Here is a 24,541-nt window from a genome sequence, read left to right as displayed (position 1 = left end):
AAGACATAATGGGCATCTTTGACGTTTTCGTACCGTATTACCCCATACCGAAACAGCGAGGATGCTCGGAGAACGTAGTTGCCATAGATGTGTTTATAGAGGCTACTTTATAGGTAAAGAGATGAAGTCTCCATCCCACTCTCTTCTCCAAGTAGGAAAGTCATAGCCCACTCGATCATACGCCCACGGACGATTCTATTGATTCGAATGACCAGAAATTTCATTGAGACATGTGTTGCAATACATTCTATTTTGCCATAGCAGGGATAGATGTAATTTTAGAAGTAGGAATGGAGAACAGAGTAATGTGGGCGCGCGTCAAAGCCCCGGACCCCCTTCCCCGGGATGGGGGGTATGAAAGAAAAGTCGGGTCATAGAGATAGAGGCAAAAAGGAATTACGTATTTTTTGACGCCCCCATCAGCAACGTCATCCAAACGTAGATTAAGTGAACCAATAGAATAATTGAAATTTTCGTTACGTGTTGGAGGGAGGGGTCTATACTGGGCTATTAGTCGGACTGAAGGAAATACTAACCGTTCTCCATTCCTGCTTCTAAAATTGAATTTATCCCTGGCCATAGATTATACCAAAAGGTTTCGAAGTCTTAAAGTTGATAAATAAAAATTAATTTGCAATAACAAAACTGTAAACTCAATAGATAGTTACACCATAAGTGGATCACGCACAATATCTTCGTTAACACTGGTCTGATTTCTTGTGTGTTAAAATAACATAAAGATTATTATTATAGTGCACCTACAGTCTAAAAATATTCAAACATAAGAATTTTATTTGTCAAAATTACTTGCTAAACGAAGCGTAAATGTTACGGGTGTATAAGGCTTAATTGACTGTACATAAATAACAAGCATACATGTAACGTAACATCAGAAGAAGTTCATTAATTTTATTACGAAATTTAATTTTTGGGTTATTAAGGTGTTTAACTCAATTTATTATTTTACTAATTCTGATTAAATACACTAGTCGAACGCGTAAATATTCGTATAATTCAAAATACTCCACGTCATTAAACTGACTCCAAAATCACTTGATACAAAACATCCTTTTGAACTTTAAATTCTTCTTCATATTCAATAATTTCCGTGGGAAAATTTACAGGTAAATAATCATCTTCCATACAGTAATAAACCACATCATCAGATTCAAAATCATCCTCTTTGGTCATTGGTTGAAATTTCATCATGACGTAATCACGACCGCGAGTGAAGTAAAACACCGCACTTATAACGACGAACAATATAAACAATCCAAGTTTCTTTTTCGTAACCCTAATTATCATTTTAAACATAATTTCTGTCTCAATCAATGATTATAATTAAAACACGTGATTAACGAATCGACTAGTGACGTATTTCCGTCAGCCATGCTGAGTGGTTCGAGGCCATGGTGGGAAATAAGGATTTTTTAAAACTGGACATTGCTAAACTAAAGAAGTGGGTAATTGAAATAGTTGAGAGATAATGGTAGGACTCTGGCTACCCTTGAATTTTCTTAGTGGTCCCGTGGACCACTGACCCCCCTCCGATTTAATTTTTAAACTGGTCATTTGCCCTGTGCCACCGGCGCCCACCGCCTTATTTCCCACGCTGTTCGAGGCTGAATGTGGGCCTAATCAAATATAAATAGTTTTTCACCACTTTGAATCCGTTGATGTCTGAACAAATCACTATTCCGTGTGTAAGAATAATCACACTGATCGCATTTAAAGGGTTTTTCACCAGTGTGAATGCATTGATGTCTGGTCAAATCATCCTTCCGCGCACCTGCATAGTCACACTGATCACATTTGAAGGGTTTGTCACCACTGTGAATGAGTTGATGTGTGATCAAATTAATTTTCTGCGTGAAGGCATAATCACACTGATCACATTTGAAGGGTCTTTCGCCGCTGTGAATGCGTTTGTGTTGGATCAAATTACTCTTGTTCTTGCTACCATAGTCACACTGTTCACACTTGAAGGGTGTTTCACCACTTAATATTTTATCTTTACTCTATGTTTTCCACTATCTATCTCTTTTACCTTTCTGATTTTCCGTTGTAACGGGCACCCTATATGAAGCATACTTTACTTTGCCCCTCGCCCTTTTTGAAACGGGTCTATTACTGACAATTCGTTCAAATCGTATATGAAAGGTTTTTAAAACGCTGACAATACGATTACATTAATATCTTAAATGACCACAGGCTTCAATAATTAGAAACAGATTAACTTACCTGAACTTGAGTTTTTTAAATAAATTAGTAACTTTTCAAATAGATTGTAAAATATTATTAGAAAAAAAAATAATTTTCAATTATCGCGCAAAATTCTCCGTGACTACAAAACATTTTACATAGGCAACTGGAACAAATTCATATTAAATCCCATAAAAAGACTGCAAAACTAGGGGTCGGCGTTTGGACAAGATAATCCACAGAATTTTGATTAATCAGTTATTCATAAATAATAATCAGATAATTATTCGTGATTACATTGCATTTATCATAGACTTCCCGTGGATAATTTCAAATAATGAATAAAGATAAAACAAACAGATATTTTCCTATCCAAATGCCGACCCCTATGCAAAACAAGGCACGTTACTGAAAATAGACTTGATCGAAAAGAAAAAGACACGCTTTACATGTAGGTACTTTAAAATTGTTAATACAAATACCAGTAATGATCTATTTTCGTGAATTAACTTTTCATTTGCACAAAATATATGACTATTTTTAAACTCAGATTTTGTCTTAAATCTAAATAACGCTAAATTAACAAAAATTGTATTTTAAAAAATTGTGTGTGTATATATCTCCCTTTAACGTTAATCTTGTTTAATTATGAAAAGTAACATTACTGTTATGTTGTTTTGTAGGATTTGAAAATGAAACTCAGTTCAATTCAAATTAGTTCTGAAAATGGCGACAGAGTTTTGGCCCATTCATTTACAAAGAGGATGAAATACGGTTTTTGTCCAACACATTTAAAATATAAATCCATCTATTCATGCATGTGTCTTCTACGTTAATGTACGTTCAGCTTACTCTTCTGCGTAACTTTATAGTCGCACTGATCACATTTGAAGGGTTTTTCACCACTGTGAATGCGTTTGTGTAGGATCAAATTACTCTTCTGAGTGCATCCATAGTCACACTGATCACATTTGAAGGGTTTTTCACCACTGTGAGTGTGATAATGCGCGATTAAAAGATTCTTACGATTACTAGCATAGTCACACTGATCACATTTGAAGGGTTTTTCTCCACTGTGAATGCGTTGATGTATGATTAAACCACTCTTGTTAGTGCTGGCATAGTCACACTGATCACATTTGAAGGGTCTTTCACCGCTATGAATGCGTTGATGGATGATCAAATTATGCTTCATTGTGCTAGCATAATCACACCGATCACATTTGAAGGGTTTTTCACCACTATGAACGCGTTGATGGATGATCAAATTATACTTCATTGTGCTGGCATAGTCACACTGATCACATTTGAAGGGTTTTTCACCGCTATGCATGCGTTGATGAATGTTCAAAGAACTCTTCTGCGAGCATCCATAGTTACACTGTTCACATTTGAAGCGTTTTTCTTCTTTACCCTTTCTAATGCGACATTGCAGACCCGTTTTATATTCAGTTGAATATTTGATCCCCGTTATACGTTTCTTCTCGAATTTACCTACAGAAAATATAAAAACCACAAATTTAGTATCAAAAATACAATTCCATTCAAGCGAATTTCATAAAAAAGGTAATGCGCACGAAAACGCAGAAAAAAGGCGAGTTGATCAATTGAGGCGTTAGCCTAGAGTAAACAAGCATATTAACAGAAAGGGGATGAAGATTAACTTAAATAAATGCAAATCCGAAAGGTTGTACTTTTAACTTTTCTTTGCTCGCAAATAAATTTTCGTTAAATCGTTTTAAGATAGGTTCATTAGAACTTACTGCGCGATGAAACTAATTCTAAAGTATGTAGGACTGATTTAATTACGAAAATAGGAGGTTCATAATTGTTATGAATCATTAAAGAGCAGGATAAGAATAGATGCGCCAACATTTGTCGTAAGTCTAGCCATGTGGAGGTTAGACAGTTCCTGTAATCTTACCCCTAACGATTATAATTATATAAAACATAAAAACGACATATATCATATATCATTTATTTAGTATCGAAAATACACTAATACAGTAACATTCAAGGGAACTTCATTAAAATGTAATGCTGAGGCGACCGAAAAAAGTGTGTTTATGAAAAGAAGCGTTGTTGATCAAAGCCGTTAGCTGATGAACAAACGAGCATATCAATTAGAAGGGGATGAACATCAACTTAGATGGAGAAGAAACCTTGGCTCGAAAATCGAACGGCCGTATTTTAAAATTTTCTCTTTGCTCTCACCATTAACGACGGATTTTCAGTGAATCGCCGCGTAAAGACAAGTTACCAATTTATTTATTGCGTTCTGGCACCCCCTCTCTGTCAAAATATTTTTGGTCGAAATAATTGGCAGCGATTATAAGAAATGAGTAAAGACCCTTGGGAAAGAGGGCATTTTATTATTTTCATTATTCAAGGTAGTAAGTGCTACAGTTCAAATGTACGTTATGCATAAAATAACATAAAAAAAAGTGTGAACGTTTTGTCCAACGCATTTAAACATGTTACGGGTCCAGAATAGTACGTTCTTAACAGGCTTAATGTCTAGGGGTTCGTCGCATTACCAGTCTAGAGAAGAACTCAATCAAACCAGTTTTAAAACTTCCCCATAGTGTTACCGATATAAAGGCAGCTTGGTCATACTCGGAAAGGAGAAAAATTCACACAAACAACTTTCGAAAATATATATGTAGATTAAAATTTTATAACTGAGACAATATACAGAGTGCAAAGTTACATGAACTCCTGCTTATACTAATGAACGCATGATGAAATATACGTTACAATATGATTGAACAGTAAAATTCAGCCAATGAAACCTCTATACGTCATATACCTACTAAGTACTGGAAAAACAACAAGTTTGAATTCGACCGTTTTCCTATCTCTGTTGTTTAAAGCCGATGACGAAGTTAAAGTAATGAAAGACGCAAATGAAGATCCAGGACTAGGGTAAGAAAATTACGGTAATTTAGGAAAATGCGGTGTTACAATATAGTGCCCCAAGAGTATTTTCTCCGAAAATGAGCGGCGCTTCCGTTAATACAATTTAGAATGGAGAAATTTAATGGATTGTTACATACACAGTTTCGGCCCATTCAGAGGATCAAATGTGGTTATTATCCAACATACTTAAAATGTAAATCCATCTATTCATACAAGTGTCTTTTACGTTTATGTAAGGTCAAAGGATACTTCCGCGCGCACGCATAGTCACACTGATCACATTTGAAGGGTTTTTCACCGCTATGCCTTCGTTGATGTATGATTAAACTATTCTTGTTAGTGCTGGCATATTTACACTGATCACACTTGTGGGGTTTTACCCCACTGTGAATGCGTTGATGAGCGTACAAAGCATTCTTCCACGTACTTGCATAGCCACACTGATCACATTTGAACGGTTTTTCACTACTGTGAAGGCGTCGATGTTGTTCCAAATTACTCTTCCGACTGCATCTATATTCACACTGATCACATTTGAAGGGTTTTTCACCACTGTGAATGCGTTGATGTTTGATCAAAGTACTCTTGTCCGAGCTGGCATAGTCACACTGATCACATTTGAAGGGTTTATCACGACTGTGAATACGTCTGTGTTTGATCAAAGCACCCTTGTCCGAGCTGGCATATTCGCACTGTTCGCATTTAAAGGGTTTTTCACCACTGTGAATACGTTTATGAATGTCAAATGAACTCTTCTGTGTGAATCCATGGTCACACCGATCACATTTGAAGGGTTTTTCACCACTGTGAATACGTTTATGAATGTCCAATGAACTCTTCTGTGTGAATCCATGGTCACACTGATCACATTTGAAGGGTTTTTCACCACTGTGAATGCGTTCGTGTCTGATCAAATTACTCTTCCGCGTACTTGCGAAGTCACACTGATGACATTTGAAGCTTTTTCCTTCTTTACCCTTTCTAATGCGACGTTGTAGGCCCTTTTTATATTCAGTTGAATATTTGAACCCGGTTGCATGTTTCTTCTTCAATTTCCCTACAGAAAATATAAAATCACAAACATCATTTATAATTTAGTACCAAAAATACAATAAAATTCATGCGAAGGTAGTGCGTACGAAAACGCAGTGTTACAGAATAAAAAAGGTGTGTTGATCAAAGGCGTTAGTGGATGAATAAACGAGCATATCAACAAAAAGAGGATGAAGATCAACTTAAATGGAGGAGAAATCTTGGCTCGAAAACAGAAAGGTTGTACTTTCAACTTTTCTTTGCTCTCAAATTAATTTTCATTCAATCGTTTTAAGACAGGTTCATTAGAACTTATTGCAAGATGAAACTGTATGTGTAAGTATATAAGACTGATTTAATAACAAAAATCCGAGGGTCATAATCAGTCTGGGAAATAGCACACTTCCTCTGGTCCAAAACCAGTTTATTAATTGCTTGGACTAGTTTTTTAATTCAAGAAGTGGGGGTTACTGGTCTCGAAACCCCCTTTGATACGTACTTCCCCCTATTTACTTCTGATAATGATGAATAGCGAAATTCCGTGAACATTTTGCGTAAGCCCCGCCCCTTGGAGGCTAGACGTTCCTAGTACCCCTAATGATGGTGAAGTAGAAGCTTATCTCAAATATACGAATTAGATCGACGCCAGAAGGTGGTGGATTCAGAAGCCAATGCAACAGATTCGGTTTATGTGGAATGGACGAGAGACTAGGCAGATGAAGGAATAGTGTGGATTGGTACTCAAGTAGAAAAATTAACATGGTGAAATACAATTTTTATCGACCATCGGAAAACGTGAACACTTCTACTTCCATATGCAATCTGTGAACGGGCTCTAGTGTAATAAAAGACAGACAGACAGACACAGAAACGTTCCAAACAGTACCCCCTGCAATGACATATGTCACTTGGAGAGGTAAATAGTAGCGTTGATTAATAATGTTTACCGAGGTAAAAAGTTAATAAACACCCATAGTCACACTGATCATATTTGAACGGTTTTTCAGCACTATGAACGTGTTTATGTGTGATTAAATGACACTTGCGCCTGAATCTATATTCGCACTGATCATATTCTTCGTTACCCTTTGAAATATGACGTTGTAGACCCCTTTTATAACCAGTTTAATATTTGCACTTTAGAACCCCGTTGTACGTTTCTTCTTGACTTTCCCCACAGAAAATATATAAAAAACGACGTATATTGACGAAGGGTCGTATTTAGGGGTCGGCATTTGGATAGGAAAATATCTGTTTGTTTTATCTTTATTCATTATTTGAAATTATCCACGGGAAGTCTATGATAAATGCAATGTAATCACGAATAATTATCTGATTATTATTTATGAATAACTGATTAATCAAAATTCTGTGGATTATCTTGTCCAAACGCCGACCCCTAGTCGTATTTCAAACTTTTCTTTGCTCTCGAAACATTTAACGGTTTTTTAGGGAATCAAATGCTAGGTGACGCTGCATGATGACAAGTTACCCCTTCAATCCGTCCTAGCACCCCCTTTCTATTGTCAAAGTATTTTGGTCGAAATAAGTACCAGCGATGATAAGAAAAGAGTGAAGACCCTTGGGAAAGTTTCATTGTTCAATTCAATAAATGTTATGCAGAATTTTAAAAATAACATAAAAGTGTGAACGCTTTGTCCAACACATTTAAATATGTTCCATATAGGATATAAATGACATTTTACTAGGCTCTGTAGCCTTCAAATCCATTGTATTCGCATATGCTTTTTCCAAGTCTAGAGCGTTCTTCCTAAGGCACATTGATCACGAACAAGGGTTTTGTTGTTTGACCAAATTAATTTTCAGTGTGCTTGCAAAGAAACACTAATAACAGTTGAAGATTTTTTTCCTGGTTCGCGTTTTAATGTGACGTTTTAGATTTTGAATTAATATAACCCAAGATTAGTTTTCATCCAAGTTTAAAGCGGAATTAGATCCTAAAACTGAACACTGATTTTCCGGCAGGGAGTTCGTGTCTCCCACATTCGCGATTTTTGAAAGATGATAAAAAAAAATACATTCGGATTTTATTAAGCAAATCGAGAACGATCTCAGAGCAATCAAATGGAATACGCTATTAGACTTTATACCCAGAATTCGGAAATAGTTGCTTAGAAATATGACTTCTCAATCTAGGTACTCAAGACTATTAAAGAATGGAATGACTTACCTGCAATTTCCGAACGAGGCGATGAGGTTTTACCTTCTGGAATCTTTGGAGCGACATCTTCAAATGTCTCCGAGTTGGACACCGAACTACTATGTTGAACTGCTATTGGAACTTCAGGGAAATCGCTTTCCACAGAGACGGGGTTCAATTCTGATACTTCAATTGGGTTATGTTCTAGTTTAGGAACACACACTGGCACAGTCAATGAGCTCGGATCGACAAACAGTTCCACACTTTGATTTTGTCTATCCCTTTTTTTTGAATCCCTCACAGTGGTTTCTGATTGTTTATCATCAATATCGTTTTCTACGTCTAATTCTAGTGAATCGCTTTCAACATTTGTGTCAAGAGAAAGATCCAATTGTTTTTCAACTTCAACATTCAATTCAGGAACACGAAATTTCTTCGATGGAGATGAATTATCCTCAGTGTCCCCCTCTGTCGAGACACTTTGCGATTTAAGAAGAGAGTCGTTACTGTTCATATTGTTCTCAAGAGGTTCTCGTGGAGAATCGCTTTCCGTGTTCGTGTCAGGAGTCATTTCAAATTGGTTTTCGACCTTAATTTTTGGTGAAGGCGGACATAGAGGCAAACTGTCACTGTATTTCGGTTTAGGGACACAAGGATTCGTATTTCGCGTTATAAACCCCATATATTCATATTTTTTTGAGGTAATTTCAATTTCTGCGTTTGTATTATAAACCTCCGCAACATATTGAGGTTCAAAAACAGGTGATTCTTGAATAATATCTTCTTTATCCAGAATGCCTTGGACACTGTGCACCACAATTGGAAGAGATAACTCTTGTGCATTTATTGCAGAATCAATTTCAACAGGTTCAGTTTTCACGTATTCATTATTATCTAATTGATGTATTCCACTTTTCTCCTATTTTTTAAACAATTAACAATAACTCTCATTCTTAAAGTAATTCTCTTTCCAATCGACTATGAAAGTGAAGGATGTTGCATACCATCAGATCTTTGATTCTCCTTTCCAACCCTTTAATGACCCTATTGAGTCTTTCAATTTCGTCTATTTGCTTATTTATCGTTAAAGTTGTTTTCACTCTCTCTTTGTCCATTTTTGAATTTAAGACATCACACTAAACAAAATGAGATTCAATTACAATTGTTAACTTTCTTTGGCTGAACGTATTTTGAAGGGGCAAGCAAGAAAAGGGGGAAACCAATGACACACAGGAAGGGGGATCAGTAACAAAGGTCCTCGTCGGGTTTCTTGGTTAATAACGACGGTTATGTTACCAATCCCCTTAGATTAAAGCCTTTAATTAAGAGACAACAGATTCGACAACTCATCCTGTGCATATAAAATTGGCTATGATCGAAAAAGGGTCTCATATTTTTGTGCTCCCCCTATGCTTTGAAAAATACCTCGGCTTCCAGTTTCCTAATTCGATCATCTCTAGCTTTTACTTCATTGATTAGATCATCTTTGCTCAAGTGATCATAGTTACAATCTTCTTCGTAGTCCATTTCCTAAAAACAGAGTTTCAATAACCTAACTCAGTTTGCCTAAAACAAGGAATATTGCAATAATTTCGCAAATACCTCTTTAATGGCCACCCTTTGAAGATTTACTAAACTCATTTCGGAATTTTGTAAAGAGTGTTTGTGAAATTGTAAATCTTCCCTAAAATAAAAGAATTTTTCAAAATGAAGGTAAATTAAAAACGGACAAATAAGAAGGGTTTCCCCATACAATGTAGCTTTCGTTATAAAAAGCTAAGAAAAACATGGCAAGCTTAACTAGTTCCAAAGATTGTGATAATTATCGCTGCAATTTAAGAGCTATCTCACAAACCTAATTGTGTGACGTCACCCATAAAATCTAAGAAGTACCAAACATGGCCGCCCACTCCCAAAGTCAATGTGTGACGCTTAACCAAGGCACTGACGTCACAATTGAGATAGCTCTATTCCTCGAATCCTCAACCCCATTTTATGAATACAGCAAAACGCTTCATTCCTAGACCAGGCTAAATGTGCTCCTTTTTTTGGGGTAGAATGAAACTAATTTAACAATATTGTTTATTGTTAATTTGTTGAAAAGGCGGCAATAAACATGCTAATTAGCAATAATTTAGAAAAGGTAGCAATATTTAGGGGTTAAAACATATCCACTTAAGTAATATTTTGGAAAAGGCGGGAATTTATTCTATAGGTTAAAGGGGCTGACCGACCCCCTTTCCTTTTCTACCCACCCGCTATGCTAAGCTCTATGTGGAAGATCGTCGTTTGTCCCGTGGTCTGAACAGCCCCTTAAAGCATGGATAAAGAATGCGCGTGCGGAAATTTGTTTTCACGCTATAGGATCGGCAACTCCCTATCTCGATCGACAGCTTATTCTGTATATACTCTGTTACAACATCGGTTGTCAGCACGTGCAAAGCTAAGTCTCTATGTAATCTAGCCTTGCGCGTGCTGACAAGAGACAAAAAACTTCAGGATCATCAGGATTTAAAATCGCTTAAAAAATATCCTGAAGTTTTTGGTCTCTTGTCAGCACGCGCAAGGCTAGGTTACATAGAGACTTAGCTTTGTGCGTGCTGACAACCGATATTGTACCAGAGTATATACAGAATAAGCTGTCGCTCGAGATAGGGAGTTGCCGATCCTGTAGAGTGAAAACAAATTTCCTCACGCGCATTCTTTATCCATGGGTTAAGGTTTGGAATGCGTTGCCAGATAAAAATTACCAAACTATCTTACCAAAGCCAAAAAATTATCGATTTTCAACCAAAATTATCGTACGCTCTGAGCGCCTCCAAAATACCGGTAAAACCAATAGGGGTGTACGGATTCACCTTGTATTTACACTAAAATCAGTACAAGGGTACGGACTCTACGGAGGGAGATAGATAAATAAGGTCTCCAAGCGTTTCTCACATCCAACCTTTGGCCTTAAGTGTATTATTACTATGGGATGAACAAGATTCGCTGCCTCCTATTTCGCCTTTTTCTACCCCTAGCGAGACTTTTCTGCCCAGATTAGTTCAATTTCCCGCTAAATTTCGAAATTATCGTACAATTATCGTACGCCTAAGCCGAATTATCGAATTTAGCGTACTATATAGTACAGCCTCAAAATTATCGTACGCTTCGAAAAAACTCATAAAATTATCGCATTGTACTATAATTATCGTACGTCTGGCAACGCTGGTTTGGATCCTTACATGCCTTGTTGTCTTTGTTGACATCCAAGTTTCATTATATTCATCACTTACCAGCTTAAACGTTCGACCATAACACGACATTCTTTAACAAATTCCATCACTCTTTGTACAGTTTTCCTGTTAAGATAACATACGAAACCTTTTAAAAATAATAAAAAAATTTCCATAAAGAAAGACTTAAGTGTCACTAATACACATTCTTACCTACCAGTCAGGGTTGATCTGAAGTTATATGAACATTTGCCGGGAAACACTATTTTAACCTACATTTGTTTTTGCCCAACTTTTACTGAATTACCCCAAATTCTAAAATAGTAGAAATACTCCTATGCGTCGTCTGCTAAAACATTATAACGACTTTTGGCTTCGGCTCTTCAGGGTAAAATAAAATTTAAAGCCGGGAGTGTGGCGCACTCCTGCACTGCCTTCTCTCATAGCGTTTTCCTTTGGGTCCTCGCGGAGCGCTCCCATGGAGGAATAAAACTAGGAGATCCTATTCTTCAAAAACAGTCTTTAACGAAGCTGGAAACTACTACTACCATTTTTATTGCTCCCTGGGAGCGCTCCGCGAGGACCCAAAGGAAAACGCTATAATACTAGGCCTTGCGATAGGAATAAAAAGGGGGTGGCAGTTAGGATTTGACAATTAAATGGCACTAGATGTCGCTTTTCTGAGGTTTTAAACTGGCGGTAAATTCAAAACTATGGGAAATTGTTAGCTAAAGGCCCGTTCAGACGGCACTCTTTTTCTCGCTACGCTCGTTGTGCTGAGCTCATCAAATTTTCTGGCTTCACCAGCCTCTAGAAAATGCACTGTTCACACGGCCAAAATTTTCTCATTCTTGATCTCGGGAAAGCGAGAAAAAAAGTTGAAAAAATTCAACTTTTTTTCTCTCTTTGCTCGGCACAGCCAATAGAGTGCTTCCGAAAATGACGTCACTCTTTGTTGTATAGTCTGCTACTCTATGGAAATGTGTTTTCACGGGATTCACTAGTTCGAATCTCTTGAAATTTTAGTGATAAATATATTGAAGGGTTTTAAAATATCGTGCAAAGTTTTAAAACGATTAGTTAGTTTCCAAAAAATTCATTTAAGTTTTGTTTATGCATAATCAAAACCTATTTATTAACCTAGAAAATTTTTAAGAAAAGAACTATTCGTTTTAAAACTTTGCGCGATAATTTAAAACCCTTCAATATACTTATCACTAAAATTTCATTATTCGAACTAATGAAACCCGTGAAAACACATTTCCACAGAGTAGCAGACTACACAACAAAGAGTGACGTCATTTTCGGAAGCACTCTATTGGCTGTGCCGAGCAAAGAGAGAAAAAAAGTTGAATTTTTTCAACTTTTTTTCTCGCTTTCCCGAGATCAAGAATGAGAAAATTTTGGCCGTGTGAACAGTGCATTTTCTAGAGGCTGGTGAAGCCAGAAAATTTGATGAGCTCAGCACAACGAGCGTAGCGAGAAAAAGAGTGCCGTCTGAACGGGCCTTTAAGTTCGTCTCGAAAAAGAAAGCAAAAAACCGGTCAATAAACCGGTTCATGATCTGAACGGTTTCAGAGTTCGAAAAATACTAGTTTAAATTTGGTGTATGTTTTGACATGTGTCAATGGCGTCTGCGTGAAAATTTCAACCCATCACAGCCCTTAAGTTTTTCCCAAATACTGCCACTGCCAATGAAATACCTTAAGTTTGATTTGGATTGCCCAATGAGCGAGCTTAGGAGAGGTAGGAGGAGATTTCTTTGGCAGCTGAATTCGGACACAGACAATATCTGCAATATTTTAATTATCCACTTCTCAAGTTTAGCAGACGATGTGTCCTGGTCAATGGTCATGGACCAGGTTATTTAGTCCAGTTTAAAAAATCCTTATTTCCCTTCCTGGGGTGCGTTCAGTAACGCTCAACGGAGACCAAACGCGTTGAGCTCCGTTGATCAACGTGATGTCATGTGACGTATTAGGCTACTGAACGGTTTTTTGCAAACTTTGCGTTGTATCGTCTGCTTACAGTTCATGGAAATGGATATGCGAGGACCTGCTAGCCGAAATAAGAGCAAACGCTGACCCGTAACTTAGCCAAGGCTTAAGCTTTAAAACCCAATAACTAAGGTTTCCCACAGTTCAGTTCAAACAGTTCAGTTTTCGGTTCAGTTCAGTTATTTTCGGTTTCAGTTTAGGGACTAAACTGATTTGATTGCTTCAGTTCAGTTTCAGTTTGCATATCTCCAAACTGATCAGTTTTCAGTTCGGTTCGGTTTATTTCTTAAACTGAACTGATAAAAACTGAACTGAAAGGATAGTTAAGTAGTCTTTCGATCTATCGCGAGAAACGATATGAATGCGTTCCCGCAAACATTAACAGAACAATTGAAAACTGGCATCGTTTTGTACTGCATGCTGTATGATATTTTTGGGCATGTGTCGCGTAAAGTTACCTTATTAGTGTCGTATACATTTCATCACTAGCTGTTACCCGCGGCGCCGCTCGCGTGAAATAAGAACTTCCACCAAAATGATATTAAGAATGGGTAAATTTTACTGATGACTAATATTTTTATAGCACCCTAGGAGCGAAGGCACTCGGCGTTGCCCATCAGCCCGTCGGGACATTTTTTATTACTTTTCACGCGGACATTATTCCATAAAAAAGGGTTTTTAAGTTCTGGGCCGCCATTTAAAAAGATGGCCTAAAATCGAACCTAAAAGACCATTCAGCCCATCCATACGTTAAAGAAAATCAGTGTATTAAATATTTTTGAAATCGGTTGAAAAGCGCGGACTTTGTTGCATTGAGAAAATTTTTTTACATTTCTGGGTGCCATTTTTTAATATGGCGGCGGATTGGAAAAATCTTTCTTAGTACGCGCCTACTACTTATGAGTAACGTTCCTGCAAATTTCAGCCTTCTAGGGCAGGCGGTTTGGGCTGGGCGTTGATTATCAGTCAGTCTGTCAGGACTTTGATTTATATAGATATAGATTTATGACGCGTATATTTAATTATGCGTAGAAATAAGCTATTAATTTAAGTCCCGTGATTAGCTGGGACCCTCTGCAGAGAGACACAGGCTAAAAGAATACCAATAATTAGTAACTAAAAAGGGTATCATAATTAGTTAATTAGTCAAAGTTAAATTGTTCAATGTTAATAATTAGTAGTTAGTGAAACAAACATGACTCTTAAGGTATGGCACTTGACGATTCCAAAATACTTAGTAGTAGTAGAAAATGTTAGCGGTTAATAGTTACAATCTGGGGTTTTCGGTTCAGTTCAGTTAAAACTGAAAACTGAACTGATCAGTTCGGTTTCCTGGCTGAACCGAACTGATAATTTCAGTTCAGTTTCAGTTCTTGAAAATCTTAACTGAAAAGTTTCAGTTCAGTTTCAGTTTTAGTCCAAAACCGATTTGAACCGAACTGTGGGAAACCTTACCAATAACTTTTTAAGCTTCATAGATATAATCGAAAAAATTTCATAAAATAATTAACAGACACCATTCATTCGCATTCAGTCGCTGCTACACCGATTATATAAATAGTTCCGAAATTATACATCAAATTAACTTCTCGAAATCGTTCAGGGAGATAAGTTTCCCCCATTGCTGCTACGTCACAAATGCGTTGCTCAACGAAGTAATCGGCTCTTACAGCCGATGACTTCGATGCCTCTTCGCTTACAATCGTGACGTCAAACCGGAAGCTCCGAAAATCGTTCAGTGGCGAGTGCGCATTCAACGGAGCCTCCGTTGAGCGTTACTGAACGCAGCCTAAGCAAACCTTTAATGATAGCCTTTCGGGCAATGTATTTCAAGAAAAATATTTCGCAAACACTAATTAAAGTCATTAACAAAAGGTAAGATTTAAGAATTCAATTTTAAGTCAAATCAGAGGTCAAATGTTATTAGGGTAAGCCTACATACGAGCGCTTCCCACAAGAGCGGACCTCTTAATAGTGGTTCTCACAGTTGTATTGTCTAAATAGCGGTTTCAGAAAAAAAGGCTGTTTACTATAGTTACGGCAACTATACCCAAGTAACGGTAACGTAAACGCACCGTTACAGCAGTATCCTAAAGAGCAGTACATCTGTGGTGTGCAAAGCGCTAGTCGTTTATGATGGTCTAAGTAGGGCTATTTGAACTCAAGTGGCACTAGGTTACGTAAAGTTAAAATGGATTATTAGATCCCTATTTTTTCAGGTTTTTTAAGGTTGAATTTGGTTATTGGAACCCTATCTTTTCAGTTTGTGTAGGGTTAATTTGGTTTTTGGAATCCAATTTTTCTCAGGTTGTGTAGGGTTAATTTTAGATATTGGAACCCTATTTTTTCAGGTTGTGAAGGGTTAATTTTGGTTATTGGAACCCTATTTTTCAGGTTGTGTAGGGTTAATTTTGGTTATTGGAACCCTATTTTCCAGGTTGTGTAGGGTTAATTTTGGTTATTGGAACCCTTTTTTCAGGTTGCGTAGGGTTCATTTTTGGTTATTGGAACCCTATTTTTTCAGGTTGTGTAGGGTTCATTTTTGGTTATTTCAACCCTAATATTTTAAGGGGGGGTTCCCATTCAACCGAATCTCAATGGACAGAATCGCATTCGACAGAAAATGTTTGGCTAGAATTTCATAATCTAGCCCAATGGCTATATTCCCGATGGACCGAAATCTCAATCGTCCAAATATGCCCTAAAAAATACATCAATATAACTTGAAACACGATAGCCGTCAGCGATTCGTTGGTGTAGTTTTAAAATATATAAATTAAATGTTTCGTAATACTAATTAAAACGCTCACTTTCATTCCTTTCAAGGCAAGAGATATTTAGAATAAATAAACAAATTGTGCTTAAAATGAAGTATAATCTTAATGGTAGTTCCATCAATTTTTAAGTTTTAAATTAAAATTTTAATATTTTGGTTTCGGTTAGGATAGGTTAGGTTCGGTTCGGTTATTTTCCTATTAATTAGCTACCACATTTTCAAAACATTCTCCTACTAATTAGCTACCACCTTTTCCAAAATATTCTCCTAATAGTTAGCTGCGACCTTTTCCAAAACAATGGTTCCAATAATTCGTTGCCAAATTTTCCAAAATATTTTCCTATTAATTAGCTGCCACCTTTTCCAAAATATTCTCCTACTAATTAGCTGCCACCTTTTCCAAAATATTCTCCTACTAATTAGCTGCCACCTTTTCCAAAATATTCTCCTACTAATTAGCTGCCACCTTTTCCAAAATATTCTCCTACTAATTAGCTGCCACCTTTTCCAAAATATTCTCCTACTAATTAGCTGCCACCTTTTCCAAAATATTCTCCTACTAATTAGCTGCCACCTTTTCCAAAATATTCTCCTACTAATTAGCTGCCACCTTTTCCAAAATATTCTCCTACTAATTAGCTACCACCTTTTCCAAAATATTTTCCTATTAATTAGCTGCCACCTTTTCCAAAATATTCTCCTACTAATTAGCTGCCACCTTTTCCAAAATATTCTCCTACTAATTAGCTGCCACCTTTTCCAAAATATTCTCCTACTACTTAGCTACCACCTTTTCCAAAATATTTTCCTATTAATTAGCTGCCACCTTTTCCAAAATATTCTGCTATTAATTAGCTGCCACCTTTTCCAAAATATTCTGCTATTAATTAGTTGCCACCTTTTCCAAAATATTCTGCTATTAATTAGTTGCCACCTTTTCCTAAATATTTTCCTATTAATTAGCTGCCACCTTTTCCAAAATATTCTGCTATTAATTAGCTGCCACCTTTTCCAAAATATTCTCCTATTAATTAGCTGCCACCTTTTCCAAAATATTCTCCTACTAATTAGCTGCCACCTTTTCCAAAATATTCTCCTATTAATTAGCTGCCACCTTTTCCAAAATATTCTCCTACTAATTAGCTGCCACTTTTTCCAAAATATTCTCCTACTAATTAGCTGCCACTTTTTCCAAAATATTCTCCTAATAGTTAGCTGCCACCTTTTCCAAAATATTCTCCTATTAATTAGCTGCCACCTTTTCCAAAATATTCTCCTATTAATTAGCTGATAACGTGATAAATATGACTTTAAATAATAAAAAAAAACCTACAATTCCCTTTAAAAAGTAAATTTTCGGGGATCTGAAAGTATTTGGTTCTTCTAAACTAAAATAGGTGTTTAATATTTTACAGAATGTTCGCGTATGGTGCTCAATTTCTTTGGCCATTATTTTATTATAAGTCAAAGAAATTGTTTGCTTGCAAAGATGCAATCTTTGCGCTCCCGGGAATTAAATTCATTCATATCCGCATGCATTCTTGTCCCAATGGACCGAATCCGAAACCCGGAGAAGTGCGGGTTTTCGCTCCAATGGGACTGTCCCATTGGACCGAATCCGCCAAAAGTGCGGGTTTTTCGGTTGATTGGGACTGGTTTCGGCCGAATGCGATTCGGTCCAATGGGGCAGAGCCATTTTAAGGTCTGGTAAGGTTTCGTTGTTTTATGCCCATTAATAATAGGCCAAGTAAGGGGAGGTTATGATGGTCTACTTGTACTTAATATTTAAAGTAAGGATAACTGTAGTATCAAGAATTGTTCAAACCCCTAGTTAAACAATGGTATTTTCCCTAAGAGAAGTTGATATATCTAAAAGAGTAGTTTTGATTTACACCGCTCTGTTATTTAGAACCGCGGTTGCTTTTTCGAGAACTGCTATTACAAAGTACACCCATCATAGAAGAAATCTAAAAATGTTTTTGAAAAACCCTTTTTTCCTAAAAGAGTTAGTATTATGTTTTGTTGTGTAGAGAACAAATTTATTTATGAAATTCACTCCTACTATTACAATCGAGAACGTATTTCTTGATTTCTAGGTTACGCCAATTGACAGAGGGTGATTGCTTGGAAGATCTGAACCCGTCTTGGAAACTGGAATTGCATCCCTGTCAAAGATCCGAAACACCGGAAGCATTCGTCGTTATCAACGTCTTGGCATTTATCGTCATTTTTCGCGTTTGTCTCTTTGGCTTTTCGGCCTCTTTCATAACTCTTATAATCCAAATTTTGGTTAAAAAAAAGTACCGAAATAACACCTAGTCCACGTAATACCGCGTAGTCAAATTTTTTCAACACGCAAAGATCGATTTCCAACCTTATATCTGTTATCTTTATAATTTTACAGATATTTGTGTTTGAACTTTATACACTGATTATATATACAAACATTCTAGTATACATGAAAAACCTTGTCACAGTGACTAGTCACTGTGTTTTGATAAATCATAGGCACCCTTGCGCATAATAAGTTTTTTCTACGCGTTCAACAATCTTTATTAAGTCGGAGGAACGAATTACAATCGCAAACAGTGTCGTGATTTTGACTAAATTGGTGCCACAAAAATAATTTCCTGCTTCTAGAAACAACTATTACCTCGTACTAGTCGTGCCAAGTCAATTGTTTGGGAAAATTATTCTCCACTCTTTCCCTCGACATACAACCACAAACTAATATACAATTTTTCTGAATGTTTTTTTTTTTAAGTATAATCGTTTTGAATACATTTCAAGCGTTTAAATTCTTAAAAGGTTTTAATCCGAAACTATAGTCCGAGGCCGCAGATATCTGTTTCAAATGTCTACAACATCGTTTTTATCTAAAAAATGATATGATCCGAATGTGTATCTGATAAAGGCATCTGATCTGAACAGAAAATAGCTCTCAACTGTTAAACCGATAGCCGAAGTCAAGCAATCATATTTCATCTGTTTGGATCACAAATCAGATATCTGTATACGGGATTTACTAGAGGTATTTCTGTGGGCGCTGCCATAACCTGTCGGCGGCCTTTAGTCAGTGGCTGACATTCCCTGTCAAGGCGCTCCGTAGCCTTGACAGGCCAACTCCCCGAAAAGGGGGCGGTAACCTCGTAAGTCCCGTATTCGGTTGAAAAGCACTACGTAATAGTTACTTGTATCAGTGGTGAAACTCTAAAAAAAAATACCATTTCAGCATACTGTAAAACCTCCAGATTTTGATGTATTTTGGATTTGATATAACTAAAAAGTCTCTGTCCCTACATTCCAACCGACGCCCACACTCCCTTGTTCATATAACGGAGAGGTACTAATTACTATTTCAAGCTCATAGTTTCTTCGTTTGGTGGTGTTTTTTTAACATATTATTCATATAAACAAAGATGTATATTGAAAGAGTCAGAAAATATCGGAAAATATTGGTTATTAACTATGAAATGTACTTTATTTACTTCGGTAGTTATATTAAAACAAGACCCTCTCGTTATACTTCGCTCGCCAATATAATTGTTAACGTTTGTCCATATTTACGCTGAATTACCCCTTTCGACCCCCAGACGGAGAATATGCAGAAAAGATTGTACGCTATATCCTAAAATAAGGATGTAGCATCAGTTATGACACATTTCTTTTAAACTACTACTGCTATTAGCTTTAATATGCATTTAACTTTCGGTTCACTCTAGACCATTACGTCATCAAGAATCCACACTATTTCTGTTGAAAGGACGGCAGAGTCATCTTGTTTTAAAAATAGAACTAAAGAGCACTTTTTTTAAATTTCACGATGTTCTAATTTTTCTGTGCTTTATAAAATAAATAAAAACTAAATCATAAAATTTAAGTTTCTATCTCCCCTAGAAGTACCTTAGAATTTTGACCATCGGTGAGTGAGTGAGTGACAAAATAAGGTAAATTTCACCTGCGATATGTCGAAAACTATTAAGGATAGGAACTTGAAATTTGGAAACTATACCTAGGTTGAACAGTCCTCGCGGCAACCGAAATTTCAGACTTTTACTTATATACTCATCACGAAGTTACAGTGGACTTAAAAGTGCCGTGAGTTGCTTCGAGAAACGGATGTCAGTGCTCGACTTGGCGGGGAGCACTGTCGTGCTCCCAGATTTTAGAGATCATTTCTTATTCCAAACAGTATATTATAATCCCTTTGTTTATACCAGCTATACTTCGAACCTTTTGACAAAGTATATTTTTACGTTTGGAGAAAGTTGCCAACAGTTTTATGGAAAATATGGATCTAAAGTAAGTTTTCGTTTTAAAAACATAAACAGAACTTAAATAACCATATAATTCTTTACATACATATATATGTGGAAAGACAATTGGTGAATAATTGGTTGTGGCTTTATCAGCTTGTTCAAATGTATACCTATAATGTACCTTCACACTTTACGTGGTAGAGTCGCACCGACATGATTCGTTAGAGGGACGTCACGTGATGCTAAATATCACAAATGACGCGTCTGATACATTTTTCCTAGAAGCACCCCCCATTTTATACAACACTTATTTCGCACGAGCACACTTCCTTTATAAAAGCAGAGAAAGAGTCTCCAGTTGCTTGATTTGTCAGAAACCCTATAGTCTAAGAAAAGGAAGTGTTAAAAACGTGTTAAAAGGGTGTAATTTAAGAAAACACCTTTTTTACACCGTAAAAACACCCAAAAGAGAGTTTTATTACCTTGAATTTTTGCGGCCAATTTAACAAAAAATTCGTAATCAGGGGGTATTATAAAACACTGCTAAACGTGTTAGGTGACACTCTTGAAAGCGTTATGCGACACTTTTGCAATGGCGTCGCTAGGCCTTTTTAGGGGGCTATAGCGCCCCCAATTTCAAAGTTAGCCCCCTCAAAATAATCCGTAAACTCCATCTAAAATTGCTCGTAGCCCCCTAAAATTCTGCAGCAATTTAGTGTATAATAATTATTATGATAAGTTCGTTAAGTTTCATCTTCGTAGAGATGAATTTCAATATCAAACAGTAGTGGGGGCTAAAAGCAAACGAAAACTAAACTTCAAGACGAGTGAAATTCTTTAATCCACAATTGTCTCATAGTCAATAACTCGGTTCCGTACTGTTTATCAATAAAAGTTTGTATATCTTTAATATACGAATAATAAGATTAAGCCCCCCAAATTTCAAACTCTAGCAACGCTACTGCACTCTTGAAAGTGTTACGCGATACTCTTAAAAGTATTGTGCGACATTAAAAAACGAGACTATAGGTTAGGTACTGGCCTCACAGTAGGGCGACTATAGAAGCCAGCTTTTGAGACATGTCTTATCTTTATTTTGAGAAGCATTAGAGTAGAAAATAATTTTTTTTTTTTTTAATTTTGTAGAGAAGATTAGGTCAAACGCGTTTCTGGTGCTCGAAAAACTCTTAGTGAAAAGAGATTATTAAAATTAAGGAGTACGTCTGTATCTACTGCTGGGATATTATGGCCTCCAAAACCAATTTAATACCCGATGAATTTTTACTAATTAAAAGTTTCTGCCTTTTTCAGAAGTTATTAAGTCGGTAAAAATGACCAACTTTTCATGCAGTTTCACGCTGAATTTAAAGTCGATCAAGTTTCACACTGCATGTGAGAACTAGCATTGCTTAAAGTGGTATAGTTCTGCATGTAAGAACATCTATCAATGTGAAACCTTGCTATGAATGTAGCACTAAATTGGTAATATATCGCACACTCTTAAAGGTGTTGTGTTATGCGACACTCTCAAAGGTGTTATGCGACACTCTCAAAGGCGAGGGGTCGGACGTTTGTCAAAATCACGTACAGTTCGTTTGAAATCTATTATAATCTCTCTCGAAAATCTCGAAATCCCGAAATCTTACCCTTAAAATCTCAAAATCCCGAAATCTCACTTCAAAATCTAAAAACCCAAAATCTCACGTCAAAATCTCAAAATCCCTACCTTAAAATCTGAAAATCCCGAAATCTTCACCTAAAACCCCGAAATCTCACATTAAAATCTAGAAATCCCGAAATTACAACGTAAAATCCCGAAATCTCACCCTAAAATATCAAAATCTGAAAATCCCCACGCTTACAATATACGTTTTGCATCAATTTAAGAGGGGAAGACACGGGGGTAAAACTCTGCCTTCCATCTCGATTTTTGGCGCTTGCGCTGTATAAGAGTACTGTATTACAAATTAGACTATTTTTGTCGATTTTTCTCCGGTATTCATTACGGTAAATTAAAACAAATTTATAGTCTATATTTCAAAATCTCGAAATATCCTGTGAACACCGGAAGTTAGTAGTAAATCTTGATATCTCCGGCAAATACCCAAAATTTCATCAAAAATCCGAAAATCTCATCGAAATCTGAAAATCTCCTCGAAATCTGAAAATCTCCTTCAAAATCTGAAAATATCCTTCAAAATCTGAAAATCTCCTTCAAAATCCCGAAATCTCCTTCAAAATCTGAAAATCCTGAACAAAATCCCGAAATCTCCTTCGAAATCTGGAAATCTCGTTCAAAATCGGAAAATCTCATTGAAAATCCCGAAATCTTAAAATCTTTGACTAGATTTCAAGATTTCTAAAATCTCAGTCAGAATCTCAAAATCTGGGGAAAATCTCACAATCTTGGTCGAAATCTTGAAATCTCAAAATCCCGTACACTAAAATGCCGAACGTCCGACCCCTCGCTCAAAGGTGTTATTCGACACTCTGAAAGGTGTTATGCGCTACTCGCAAAGGTGCTATGCTGCGCCCTTTAAGGAATTGCACAACATTCATATGAGAGTAAAAATTAACTTTTAGTTCGATAAGAGTTAAAAAGGTGTTGAACAACACCTCTGTTGCACCATTTTATTCTTATCTTTGACACCAATTTCTCAAATAAGCGTTATTAAACCCTTTCAGGGGTGTAAATAAACACCTGTAACGGTGTCAAATTTGGACCAAAGAAAATATACGCTCCAGGAATGGAAGGTATGTCTGGGGGTTGGGTTGACCAAGGAACTTCCGGTCTATGCAATTTCAATGTAGCCGGAAATACCTCGGTCAACCGAGCCTGCCTTTGGTTCGTACTAGGAGGGGCCAGACAAAAATTTACACTAGAGGAAGCCACACTTTCCATTCCTGGGGCGTGTATCTTCTTTGTTTGGACCCATATAAACTACTTTTAAAGGTGTTAAAGCACACCCCATATTCTTAGAGTGACAGTTGTAGTTCAAAACTTCTCATATATATATATGTACAGACTGTTAAAAAAGTCTTTGCGCGTTGCGTTTTTCGCACATATTTTACTATATTTCAAAAACTATTCAAGCTAGCGCTCTGGAATAAAGTGCGTTATAAAAGTTTTGCATTTTTCTTTCATATTTTACCCGTTCCAAAGTTGTCCTTTGCATACTTATACCGGAAACCGGAAATGTCAAAATTATCAACTTTGAAAATATTGGATTCTCGAGGATATAAATGCGATTTTCGGAATCCTTGGGGTCGATTCATATTTGAAAAGTGTTCACCAAATTCAATTCGGATGAATAGGTCACGAGTAATCAGCCTTTATTCAAAATCTGGCAAACTTTTTTAGATTGGCGATAATTCATAATCGAGTATCGAATCTTTGTCGTAATAATGCTCGTTAGATGCTATGACACTTTATGCATATATATATGATTGGTCTTTTGGCGCAATACTTTGAAACAAATCAGACGTTCATTAAAGGGATGGTGAAGTGGAAAATAAAGTAATTTTTTATTAATTCTTCTATAAGACCAATCTGCATCGTGAAACATCCAGGAAATAAAACCGAACGATTTTTAAACGACAATTAGTTTGAAATTTCATAGATAATTTTAAATAGGGATCTCCGACCAATCGCGTAGCGCCCCGCCTTTTTATCAACAATTTTCTCTTGGCACGCTCCGTGTTGAATAAATTTATCGCGAGACTTGAAAAATTTGCACGATGTGACAATTGTGGCGCGAGACATGGAGTGTGCCACGAAAATTTTGTTAACGAAAAGGCACGGCGTTACGGGATTGGTCGGAGTTCCTTTTTCGAAATTATTCTTAAAATCTTAACCTAATTTGAATATTAAAATCAATGGGAGGTATTTCCTGAATTTTTCATTATGCATACTGGTAGAAGAATCAATAAAAAAATCACTTTATTTTCCACTTCCCACTCCCTTTAAGAGAAAACTC

The 24,541-nt window shown here is 36.5% G+C and overlaps 2 protein-coding genes and 1 long non-coding RNA gene across 3 annotated transcripts; 1 reads left to right on the top strand and 2 right to left on the bottom strand.

The window, feature by feature from the left end:
* Window positions 1-879: 879 nt before the first annotated feature.
* Window positions 880-2,380, bottom strand: LOC149679237 (uncharacterized). The gene is made up of 3 exons (XM_089834906.1): window positions 2,242-2,380; window positions 2,048-2,172; window positions 880-1,979 (listed from the first exon to the last, which is right to left on the bottom strand). The coding sequence occupies exons 2-3, from the start codon at window positions 2,087-2,089 to the stop codon at window positions 1,635-1,637; spliced, it is 387 nt and encodes a 128-aa protein (XP_089691032.1). The 5' UTR covers window positions 2,090-2,172; window positions 2,242-2,380; the 3' UTR covers window positions 880-1,634.
* Window positions 2,282-11,739, bottom strand: LOC149679236 (uncharacterized). Its single transcript, XM_089835807.1, has 7 exons — window positions 11,593-11,739; window positions 9,917-9,998; window positions 9,740-9,844; window positions 9,319-9,450; window positions 8,345-9,233; window positions 5,327-6,178; window positions 2,282-3,696 (listed from the first exon to the last, which is right to left on the bottom strand). Exons 1-7 carry the CDS (start codon window positions 11,706-11,708, stop codon window positions 3,035-3,037), a joined length of 2,838 nt encoding a protein of 945 aa, XP_089691933.1. The 5' UTR covers window positions 11,709-11,739; the 3' UTR covers window positions 2,282-3,034.
* Window positions 11,740-13,052: 1,313 nt separating this feature from the next.
* Window positions 13,053-20,180, top strand: LOC149679235 (uncharacterized). Its single transcript, XR_016365712.1, has 3 exons — window positions 13,053-13,619; window positions 15,043-15,404; window positions 18,402-20,180. It is a non-coding gene; the product is annotated as an uncharacterized LOC149679235 (long non-coding RNA).
* Window positions 20,181-24,541: the final 4,361 nt, after the last annotated feature.

This window comes from Phalangium opilio, unplaced genomic scaffold (genome assembly GCF_054372755.1).
Source record: "Phalangium opilio isolate 3A_F unplaced genomic scaffold, DU_Popi_V2 ptg000041l_1, whole genome shotgun sequence".
Taxonomy (NCBI): domain Eukaryota; kingdom Metazoa; phylum Arthropoda; class Arachnida; order Opiliones; family Phalangiidae; genus Phalangium; species Phalangium opilio.
The sequence above is the reverse complement of the archived record's forward strand: the minus strand, read 5'-3'. Positions and strand labels throughout refer to the sequence as shown.

Coding starts and splice junctions, on each gene's coding strand:
- LOC149679237 (XM_089834906.1), bottom strand. CDS start 2,089: ATGCTTCATATAGGGTGCCCGTTACAACGGAAAATCAGAAAG. Junction 1,980..2,047: donor TACAACGGAAAATCAGAAAG/GTAAAAGAGATA, acceptor ACACCCTTCAAG/TGTGAACAGTGTGACTATGG.
- LOC149679236 (XM_089835807.1), bottom strand. CDS start 11,708: ATGGAAATTTTTTTATTATTTTTAAAAGGTTTCGTATGTTATCTTAAC. Junction 9,845..9,916: donor AAAGGGTGGCCATTAAAGAG/GTATTTGCGAAA, acceptor CTCTGTTTTTAG/GAAATGGACTACGAAGAAGA. Junction 9,234..9,318: donor GGAGAATCAAAGATCTGATG/GTATGCAACATC, acceptor TTTAAAAAATAG/GAGAAAAGTGGAATACATCA.